Source organism: Leucoraja erinacea, chromosome 7 (genome assembly GCF_028641065.1).
Source record: "Leucoraja erinacea ecotype New England chromosome 7, Leri_hhj_1, whole genome shotgun sequence".
Classification (NCBI taxonomy): Eukaryota; Metazoa; Chordata; class Chondrichthyes; order Rajiformes; family Rajidae; genus Leucoraja; species Leucoraja erinaceus.
Window position 1 is genome coordinate 16035340 of NC_073383.1, and position 10865 is coordinate 16046204.

At 41.6% G+C, this 10865-nt stretch overlaps 1 protein-coding gene across 1 annotated transcript in view; it reads right to left on the reverse strand.

The window, feature by feature from the left end:
- fam171b (family with sequence similarity 171 member B) overlaps positions 1-5008 on the reverse strand; it is a 45877-nt gene extending 40869 nt beyond the window's left edge. The window contains exon 1 of the mRNA XM_055637832.1: positions 4652-5008. Within this exon, the coding sequence (XP_055493807.1) occupies positions 4652-4850 (199 nt within the window). The 5' untranslated portion in view covers positions 4851-5008. The remainder of the gene's footprint in view (positions 1-4651) is intronic.
- Between the last annotated feature and the right edge of the window lie 5857 nt (positions 5009-10865).

Sequence of the window (10865 nt, forward strand, 5' to 3'; positions counted from 1 at the left end):
AACATCATTAAACCCCAGAGCAAGGAGAGTCAGCAGCACACCTAATCGTCATTGAATACCACAAACAGAACAGTTGGCAGGCAAACACAACCTATGGTCACATTGGCCCACAGGATGTTTCGGATAAAATCAATGCTCACAAAATCATCTGTTGTCCAGTCTGCTGTCCAAGTTCCACATCAAATGGACAGAGATATGCTAGGAAACCCCAACTAAATTCACAACCATGCCATATAATCCATTGCAAATCTTTTCCATCTGGTGAATCAAAAACAAGTAAACCTACATAATGAAGATAGACATAAAACGCTGGGGTAACTCAGCAGGACAGGCCGCATCTATGGAGAGAAGGATTGGGTGTCGTTTTGGGTCGAGACCCTTCTTCAGACTAACATAATAATTGTTTCTCAGAATTTGAAGCCTCTTTGAAAGCACTTCAAAGCCAAGTGGTCAATGCCAACGTACTCTCCACTGGGTCTCAAAGCACCAATGGGTAAATAAGACATTTATGCACTCTTTTTTTTTTTTTTGGAACTCTGGTCGTTCAAGGTATGAACCTGCACTGTCCTTCAACCGTGACAAGAAAATTTAAACAGGCGGATGACGCCTTACTTTAATAGCTGAAAATGACAACTCTGACACTGTGGCACTTCTTCAGTACTGTGAAGAAGTGTCAGCTCAAAACGACTACGTGGTTCTGGAGTGTGGCTTAATTTACCACATTTGCATGCTTTGAACCAGCATCAGCCAGTTTCTTGTTTCTACAACGTAACAGATACCCATCAGAGTGTAGAACTGCAGCACGTTCAGCCATACTTAATTCTATTGTGATGACAGGATCACTGGTATGCCAATGGTCCGTTTGAATATAATCAATTTATTAAAATCAGTAAATTTCTGATTGGAGCTTGTCAATGGAATTATCAGCATCATGGCATAAGCAACTGTTGATGTAACCTCTTCACATTACTAGTGTACGAATGTATTAATGATAACCACAAAGCACATTTATTTTTTAACTTATTCTAAAGTTGGTCTAACATCGGTAGTGGGGAAACTACTAGAGTCAGTTATTAAAGATGGGATAGCAGCACATTTGGAAAGTGATGAAATCATTGGACAAAGTCAGCATGGATTTACGAAAGGTAAATCATGTCTGACGAATCTTATAGAATTTTTCGAGGATGCAACTAGTAGCGTGGATAGGGGAGAACCAGTGGATGTGGGTATCTGGACTTCCAGAAGGCTTTCGACAAGGTCCCACATAAGAGATTAGTATACAAACTTAAAGTACACGGCATTGAGGGTTCAGTATTGATGTGGATAGAGAACTGGCTGGCAAACAGGAAGCAAAGAGTAGAAGTAAACGGGTCCTTTTCACAATGGCAGGCAGTGACTAGTGGGGTACCGCAAGGCTCAGTGTTGCGACCCCAGCTAGTTACAATATATATTAATGATCTGGATGAGGGAATTGAAGGCAATATATCTCCAAGTTTGCGGATGACACTAAGCTGGGGGGCAGTGTTAGCTGTGAGGAGGATGCTAGGAGACTGCAAGGTGACTTGGATAGGCTGGGTGAGTGGGCAAATGTTTGGCAGATGCAGTATAATGTGGATAAATGTGAGGTTATCCATTTTGGTGGCAAAAACGGGAAAGCAGACTATTATCTAAATGGTGGCCGATTGGGAAAGGGGGAGATGCAGCGAGACCTGGGTGTCATGGTACACCAGTCATTGAAGGTAGGCATGCAGGTGCAGCAGGCAATAAAGAAAGCGAATGGTATGTTAGCTTTCATTGCAAAAGGATTTGAGTATAAGAGCAGGGAGGTTCTACTGCAGTTGTACAGGGTCTTGGTGAGACCACACCTGGAGTATTGCGTACAGTTTTGGTCTCCAAATCTGAGGAAGGACATTATTGCCATAGAGGGAGTGCAGCGACGGTTCACCAGACTGATTCCTGGGATGTCAGGACTGTCTTATGAAGAAAGACTGGATAGACTTGGTTTATACTCTTTAGAATTTAGGAGATTGAGAGGGGATCTTATAGAAACTTACAAAATTATTAAGGGGTTGGACAGGCTAGATGCAGGAAGATTGTTCCCGATGTTAGGGAAGTCCAGGACAAGGGGTCACAGCTTAAGGATAAGGGGGAAATCCTTTAAAACCGGGATGAGAAGAACTTTTTTCACACAGAGAGTGGTGAATCTCTGGAACTCTCTGCCACAGAGGGTAGTTGAGGCCAGTTCATTGGCTATATTTAAGAGGGAGTTAGATGTGGCCCTTGTGGCTAAGGGGATCAGGGGGTCAGGGGGTATGGAGAGAAGGCAGGTACGGGATACTGAGTTGGATGATCAGCCATGATCATATTGAATGGCGGTGCAGGCTCGAAGGGCAGAATGGCCTGCTCCTGCACCTAATTTCTATGTTTCTATGTTCATATTCAAAGCCTTAGGAATAAAAAAGGTCAACATTTCTAACTGGAAGGGGAAAGGAAGCAGCATGATTCCTACTTCAAAGACAAGGAGCCCTTACACACAATTGCATGCATTTTTTCTTCTAAATTCAGAAGGATCCTGTAACGTTATATTTGTATATCGTTATAAATCTTTATACACCTACATGCTAGAGCATGAAATGGCCAATTCACATCCTTCCTAGTCTGACTTTAGGAAGCCAATATTTATCTTAAAATAAATGTCCTCATCAGTTGATTTCAATTCCTCCCCAACTATTTTATCGTTGGCCACTAGTCAATGTGCATAGTTGCAAAAGACTGATAGACTCCTTCAAAGATAATCTCTGAGCTTCTTAACAATAATACCTTTTTTTTCCCCCATTAAACATGGCTTGGTTACGTGGCCTGGTTTTAAAAAATAAATTTATTCAGTACAGCCTTTGTCCATCTGCCTTTCAAAGATCTGATACAATAATAATCCAGAATAATTATCACAGCAGATGTCACTGTATTTTTTTTCCTAAACCTTGACATGTCTCCCACAAAGTAAATATCTGATCTGAAAGCTAAAAAAAATCAAGTTACATGGATACAAATCATCTACAACTTCATAAAAAATAAAGAATAACGACTTTATTTTTAAAAATTGCCAATTTTGGTGCCAACTCATCCAAATTTAGTTTGGTTCACAATCAAGAATATCTCCTAAACTACCCAATCAACAGTTTATAATGTTGAACATTAAAGTCCAATACTTCTTTGTATAAAATAGATGCAAAATCATAATTAAGTTAATAGCTCAAAGCATGTGTGACTCACAGATTGTGGGGTCTAATTGTGTCAAGCATAGCAGTCATTTTGCACCAAAACAAAATCTCTTGCAATTCAAAGCAAAGTATTTTGGGGTAATGGAGAAAGATATTACATAAACAAAAGCTTCCTTCTCCCAATAGTTATCATTTGAGGTGAAGTGTGATGCAAAACCAAGGTTCATCCACCAGTTCTGGCGCAAGGAGCTGTCAACTGAGTACTGAAAGTGCCTTTACTGGGTTCAAAGACCACAATCATTTTAAAATTTGCACTTAAAAAAGGGCAACACATATTTCCAAGTTATTTGTGATTGGTCAGTCCACAAAACATTTGTTCCTCTACTTGCTTTTTGAAAATATCAAAAAGCAGTTGACAAAACTATGCAATAACAATATATCCTTTGAAAACTTGAATAATCTATTGGGGACCTAACGAGAATACATGGTATACACCACTTGACATATGTTTGTCCAAATACAAACCCATGACATCAACTTTCTGCCTAAAGTCAGCTTTTTACTGCTATGTTATTAATGCTGGCGACTCAATTCTTCCACATTGTATTACTTATGTTCATAACTAAAGAACATGTGTAATAATTGACATGCATCTTTAAAATAAATCAAAAATCACATGCACTGTCACAAACAAATTTCAGTGCTTCAATGGCTGCACTCAGCCGTGAAAGCAATAAAAATAAGGGGCTTCCTGCTGTAACATCAAACGATGTCAGCACGTGATTTCTTACACTAACATTACACGTTATTGCAGAGGGAGAACTAAACAAAAATCACGTCTCCAAATACAATATTTCCCCGATTTTCCAGGCAGGGGGTCGAACATTCTACACAGGCGAAGCTTCAACCTAGAGTCGAGGGTCGCAGATACAAGCAAAATAAAAGCTTTGGGATTTAGGCTCCCCAGAAGGAACATGCGATTGCAAATATTTCGCTGGCTGCATGGGATGTAAGAAAAAATATATAAATTATTGTTAAAGGATTACATGTTTGCTTTTAAATCAGGGTTTTAAACCATCATAGCTCCCTCTCTAACGGTGATGTCGACATGCAGCGGAATAACAGGTTGTCATCGCAACAAGCGCTGGAGTCAGACGGTGCTGTTACTGCTGTTGTTGCTGAACGCCTCTGCGCTCCCTCCTCAGCTCGAGTCCTGCATCCCCGGGTAGAACCCGGCCCGGAGCGCGAGGCGCGACCCCCAACCTGGGCTCTGTGACTCCGGGCGGCGGCACCGGCCCGTGGAACCCGGCCCGGAGCGCGAGGCGCGACCCTCACCTGGGCTCAGGTTCGGGCGGCGTCACCTGTCCGGCACGAGCCCCGCAGATCACACCGGATAGAACCCGGCCCGGAGCGCGAGGCGCGACCCTCACCTGGACCCTGTCCCGGGAGCAGCACCGATTGCTGCCGCTGATGCTGCTGCTGCTGCTGATGGTGGGCGTGCAGACTCCCCGTTTTATTGTGCGCCTCCACGCCAGTAGGTTTTGCAGTCGCCTTACTCCCGGTAGAACCGTTCAGCCCATTGCAGCAAAACAGGACAAACAGGGCTAGGCAGCTAAACGATCCCGACATGGTTTAAAGGGCGGCGGTTCGAAGGGGCAAGTGGCAGCATCAAGGAGGCAGCAAAGGCGGCGGGTTTCGGTACGTTCCCATGTTTGTTTATCTGCTGCTCGGTGCGGGTCCTTATTGCTGTGGGATGGCAATTTCTCTGGAGGGCGGAGGAGCTGGCGCCCTCCACAGGAAACTCCAGCATGTGCACCTGTCCATAACAGCCTGGTCCAATTCAGCGCGAGCAGAAACCTGCGTTAGAGCCAACTGAGTGCTATTCAAATGGCTCCACAACTTTCAGCGCATTCACTGAACAAATATTAATTTTATTAATTCCCATCCCCAAACCAAACTCCACTTTTTTTTCCTGGAGAATTTGCATTGAAAGCGAATGCGGCGTCAGTTTCGCCACCTCCAATGACTTCCCATCTCCCCCCATATCTGCTTGTAACCCCTCCCCGGGCAACTGCTTTCTACCTCCCCCCTTCCTTCCGCTATTCACACATGGATGCTCTCCACATTGCTCTTTGACTTCGAAATGTTTCCAGTATTACATTCACTGCAGCAGAGCTGACTCCGGTGGGTTACTTTCACCTCTGTTATACGAGCAGCACCGGAAATGGAGGAACAGCAGCTACGTTTGGAATTCCCATCCTCAAACCGAAACTCCCACTTGCTGTCTCCTTTTCAATGCTCCCCCAGCCTTTCCTCCTTTTCCCTTTCTTGTCCCCGCCCACCCCCGCCCCCGCCCCCGATCAGTCTGAAGAAGGGTTTCGGCCCGAAACGTTGCCTATTTTGGCTCCCACCTTTGACCCTGCCGTTCTCTATCCCAGTTTACATTTGTGTAGTTTAAAGTCACAACATGAAACAACCCCTTCAGCCCACATTGACCATTGAACACACTGGTCTCTATGTTATCCCACTTTCGTACCCACTTTCTAAACATTAGGTGCAATTAACAGAGGCCAATTAGACTACAAATCCACACTTATTTGGGGTGTGGGAGGAAACCGGAGCACCCGGAGGAAACCCACGCAGTCAAAGAGAAAAGTGCAAACTTCACACAGACGAGGTCAGATTTAAATCTGGGTCTCTGGTGCTGTCAGGCAGCACCCCTTTTGAGCAGTTTAACCTTCACACATTTAATATCCTGCATTTTTTTTACAGATCAAGAGGAAGATAAGTACCATCTCTGGAGGATAAACCTATCCTTCCTTTCCCCGTGGTCCTGTAATTGATCTTGTATGTGTTTCCAGTTTCTTTTATAAATTCCTGATTAGTTCAGTTTTCACTACCCATGAAGACAACGAGTTAATAAGTTCATGAGATAGGAGCAGAATTAAGCCATTTGGCCCATCAAGTCTACCCCGCCATTCAATCATAGCTGATCTACCTTTCCCTCTCAACCCCATTCTCCTACTTTCACCCCATAACTTTGACACCCTTACTGTAAGCAAGAATGTGTCAATTACTGCTTTAAAAATACCCCATGACTTGGCCTCCACAGCCACCTGTGGCAATGAATTCCAAGATTCACCTCTCTCTGATTAAATAAATTCCTCCTCTCCAGGTTCCCGTTCTAGTCATGACCACTTTACATCGAAAATATTTTGATTGTCGTCCCGAGTACTTTGTTTGTTTGCCCATAACATATGCTCACAGTGACCACTGCTCTAACAGCAAAATAATTTTAAGATTTTCATCCTTCTGTTTAAAAATAACATTTATTGGCTTGTTCCTTCCTTTCTCTCTTACTTCTATACTCGCTACAACTCTCACCACACATCCAATTCTAGGCTCACGCAGATTTTTTTTTTTTTTTGCTTCAGAGCAGTGGTAGATATGCCTTCAGTTACCAAGTCTTTAAGCTCTAGACTTTGTTTTGAAAACTTTTTTTTCCTTTAAGATGCTCCTTAAAGCTTACCTTAATTAAAAAAAACTGCAGTCATCTATTCTGCCTTCTCTTATTAGCACCGTCAATTTTCTCAAAGATACACTGCTACAATACTTTGGGATATTTTAAAGTATTATAGGCATATTAAAGCGTCAATGAAAGTTCTCATTAAGTCAGAGAGTCAACTTAACCCTCCTCAAGTTTGCTAATGTACAACTCTCAAAATGTTGTTCTTTTGAGAGGCATGTTAAAAATTCAAATGTGTTTAATTGTCATGTGTGCCGTCAACAGAACAAGGAAATTCTTGCTTGCAGCAGCGTAACGGGCCTGTAAACACAGTATCCATGGACAACATAACAAAACAACAACAAAAAAAAAATTATAAAACTCCAATATTGGTGCAAAATGCTTGAGGTCCTGAGTGCAACCAAGACAGTTCTTAGTTTAGTTAATGGTTTCAGAGCCTGAGTCTTCTGCTGACAAAACAAAAATCTCAGAACATCACTAATAAAAAAATCTGGTCATTGCTATATTGCTGCTGGGTATGGAAACTTGCTGAGAACTAATTTACTGCAACATTGCTAATCCGACTAATTTTCAAAAGTGCTTTTTGATCTAAAATGTTTTAGGACAGCATGAAGGATCCACGGAAGGCACTGTATTGATGAATATCCTCCCTCCTCTTGATAAGCAGCCCATTTTGGCTTCAGCATGTATGAATTTTTGATTGAATAGAAATGTTTAACACTGTCCTGATCCTTACTTTGGATGGATTCATTGGGTTTTGTTTTAACTGGAAAAAAATTAAAAGGTTTTCTGGTATGCATTTGTTAAGCTTGAAACCTCTCTTGTTGGAACATGAAAGTAGACAAAAGTGCTGGAGAAACTCAGCGGGTGAGGCAGCATCTATGGAGCGAAGGAAATAAGCAACGTTTCGGGCTGAAACTCTTCTTCAGACTTGGAGGGAGGAGGAGAACTTCTTCAAAGTAGGCATATTTCGCAGTGGAGTAGACAAATTGTTTAAGAAGGAACTGCAGATGCTGGAAAATCAAAGGTAGACAAAAGTGCTGGAGAAACTCAGCGGGTGAGGCACCATCTATGGAGCGAAGGAAATAGGCAACGATTCGGGCCAAAACCCTTCTTCAGACATGTTGGGACGTTTCCCCAAAACAAACAGGCTATTTAACAAGCCCATATGGTATTAACATTATACACAAGCCACTTCCATTTTATTCAATTTTTTAGGTTTATTATTGCCACATGTTATGCGGTACAGTGAAAGGCATCATCTTGCATGCTATCCAATCAAATCGGTTAATACAATACATAGATACAAAGCCAAACTCACATATAATAGATAGAACAAAGGAAAAGACACAGAGCACAGAATATAGTTCGCAGTATTGTAGCAGGCCAGTTCCAGAGACAAGTCCAATGCCTGCAATGGGCTAGAGGTGAATTGGACTGTGGCTTATGGAAGGACAATGAAGAAGCCGGATAACAGAGGGGAAGAACAACCCATTATCTTCCTCACTTACGTGGGTTTCTTTTGCAACTTAATACCATCGGATTATGACTGTCCTTTATTTTTTGTGATAACTGGAAGGGTAGACGTGACAGGATCAACACTGAGAGGTTACCTTTCCTGTGATAGTGATGGACAAGGGGACATAGCTACAACATAAAGTCATTTAAAATTGAGGTGCTTAGAAATTTCCCTTCGAGGATAGTAAAACTCCGGAATTCTCGACCCCTTACGGTAATGTTGGCCAAATTAATAGATATAATTAAGGTGTAGTTTGACAAATATTTGTAAATTTGAAGAATGGAGGATTGGGAACTGGCACTGCAGAGCATTTAAGGCCAGCATTGATCAGCTATAGTCATATTGAAAGTTTATGAATAAGTTTATTGGCCAAGTATTCACATACAAAGAATTTGCCTTGGTGTATTTGTGAATTTGCCTCATTCATTCATTCTTATTCATTCACTTCTTCATTCATTCTCATTCATTCATTCATTCATTGAAAGTTGGGTAGATTTGATGGGCTGAGTGGCCTGCTCCTCTTCCTATTTTCTTATGAATGCAAGCATCACGTTAATGTCATCCAAGCTGCCTTCATTTTAGATGATATAGCCACAAAGTGGATCAGTGACAATTCATGTACTTATATAGTTATATATAGCACTGAAACAGGCCCTTTGGCTCACCTTGTCCATGCAGACCAAGATGCCCCATTAAGATGGTTTCAATTGGCTGCAAGCGTCTCAGCTCCTTTTAAATCTTTCCTATCCTTGCACCTATCCAAATGTCTTTTAAATATGGTTGCTGTCCTTGAGTTCGAGCAACATCCTCAAATAGTCTCTGCACTCTTTCCAGCTTAATACCATATTTCCTATAGCAGGGTGACCAAATCTGAATCACTGAGGGATGATCTTAATGGTGTAAAAAACTTGTTCAGGTGCAGCATCATCTACATCCTGTACAACAGTAGCAACATTTTCTCTGACTGCCATGCACTGTGTATCTGTGGGATTTTCTTTTTGTTTAGTCTTGAGATACATTGTAGAAACAGGCCCTTTGCCCCACCATGTTCATGCTGACCAGCAATCCCCTACAAACCATTTTTGAAATATGGTACCAAAAGTATATGCCACAGTAATAAATAATGAAAGTAATTCGACCTTTAATCATTCTAAATGATTCTCCAACACAATATTGTGATTGCAGGCAACTTGGCTAATGAACCACCTTGTTTGCTGCCAACTGATCAATATGCCACCTCCATTCTGATGTTGATTGCTCTGGCTGACTCCAACACCGTGAATGTGAAAGGGGCCCAAGAGCCAGATTCAAGATGGTTGGGATGACACCATGAAAATGCTCCATGACACCATGAACTTCATAGCCAACGATGCACAAATGAAGCTGTACCTGGATTTCATTCATGGTCAGAAATATGTGGTGGCTAAAATATCCTCTGACAGTCATAATGAGAGCCAGTACGGAAACAGGCCCCTCAGCCCACCAAGATTGTGCAAACTCATCAACTACTCATTTACATTAATCCTGCTTTTTTTTTTAAAAATTCTGCCCACTTTTTCTCCTGGAGAAAAAAAAATGATGGAAGCAGTTGTATTGGACCGACCCCTCCCACTTACATTCCTTATTCTAGCTTCACAATTCATTACTCTTCAATCCTTTTGCCTCACACCTTCTATCTTCATCTCTGGTGTTGTCTAACCACCTGCCACCCACACCCTCTCCCACTCACCTGTATCAACCTATTACCTGCCAGACTTTGTCTTGCCCATCCTCTCTTCCAGCTTTCTCCCTCCTCCCCTAAATCAGTCTGAACCAAAACATCACCCATCCATATTCTCCAGAGATGCTGCTTGATCCACTGAATTGTTCCAGCACATTTTTAAACCAGCATCTACAGTCCCTGGTTTCTACTGAAACTGTTAATTTTGAAAGATGGATGATTACCTGGTGACTAACTGTTTCTTTTGTGTTGCTGATAAACCAGTTAGTTACACGTTCTCTTCTGTTGTTCACCCACTCCCTTTCAACTAATTTCCTGCAACTTTAAAAGGCACTTTTCATGTAAAAACAAGTACAATTAATGAGGGAATGCACCATCATTGCCGGATATTAATATACCACAAAATAAATCTACAATACAAGAACATTTCAAGATGACTGTGTGGTAGGATTATCACTTTGATTAAATTTACACTGAATGCACATGCTTCTGACTTTAATACAAATTAAAATGCCAAATTTCCAATGTCTAATACTGTTTGTTGCAATGATCACAAGCCAAATACATAGAATGATTAAAAGATAACATTATTTCTGGAATGCAGTGCGACATTATTCTCATAGAAACCCTACAGCTGCTAATTTGATACTTAAGCTGTGGATTCCAAAAAACTCAGCCATAACAAGCCTTATCCACTTGCATCAATGCAGTCCTTCTAGCTATTCATTAAAATCTAAATGTTATATGTCTGAAAATGTAGATATTCTTAATATGATCGAATAAGATCCTAACCTGCTCCCTCCCTCTGCTAACATATTGCAAAACGTATGTTCATGATTCTAAATTAGCAACGATAATTTCAAAGAATGACACAGACTC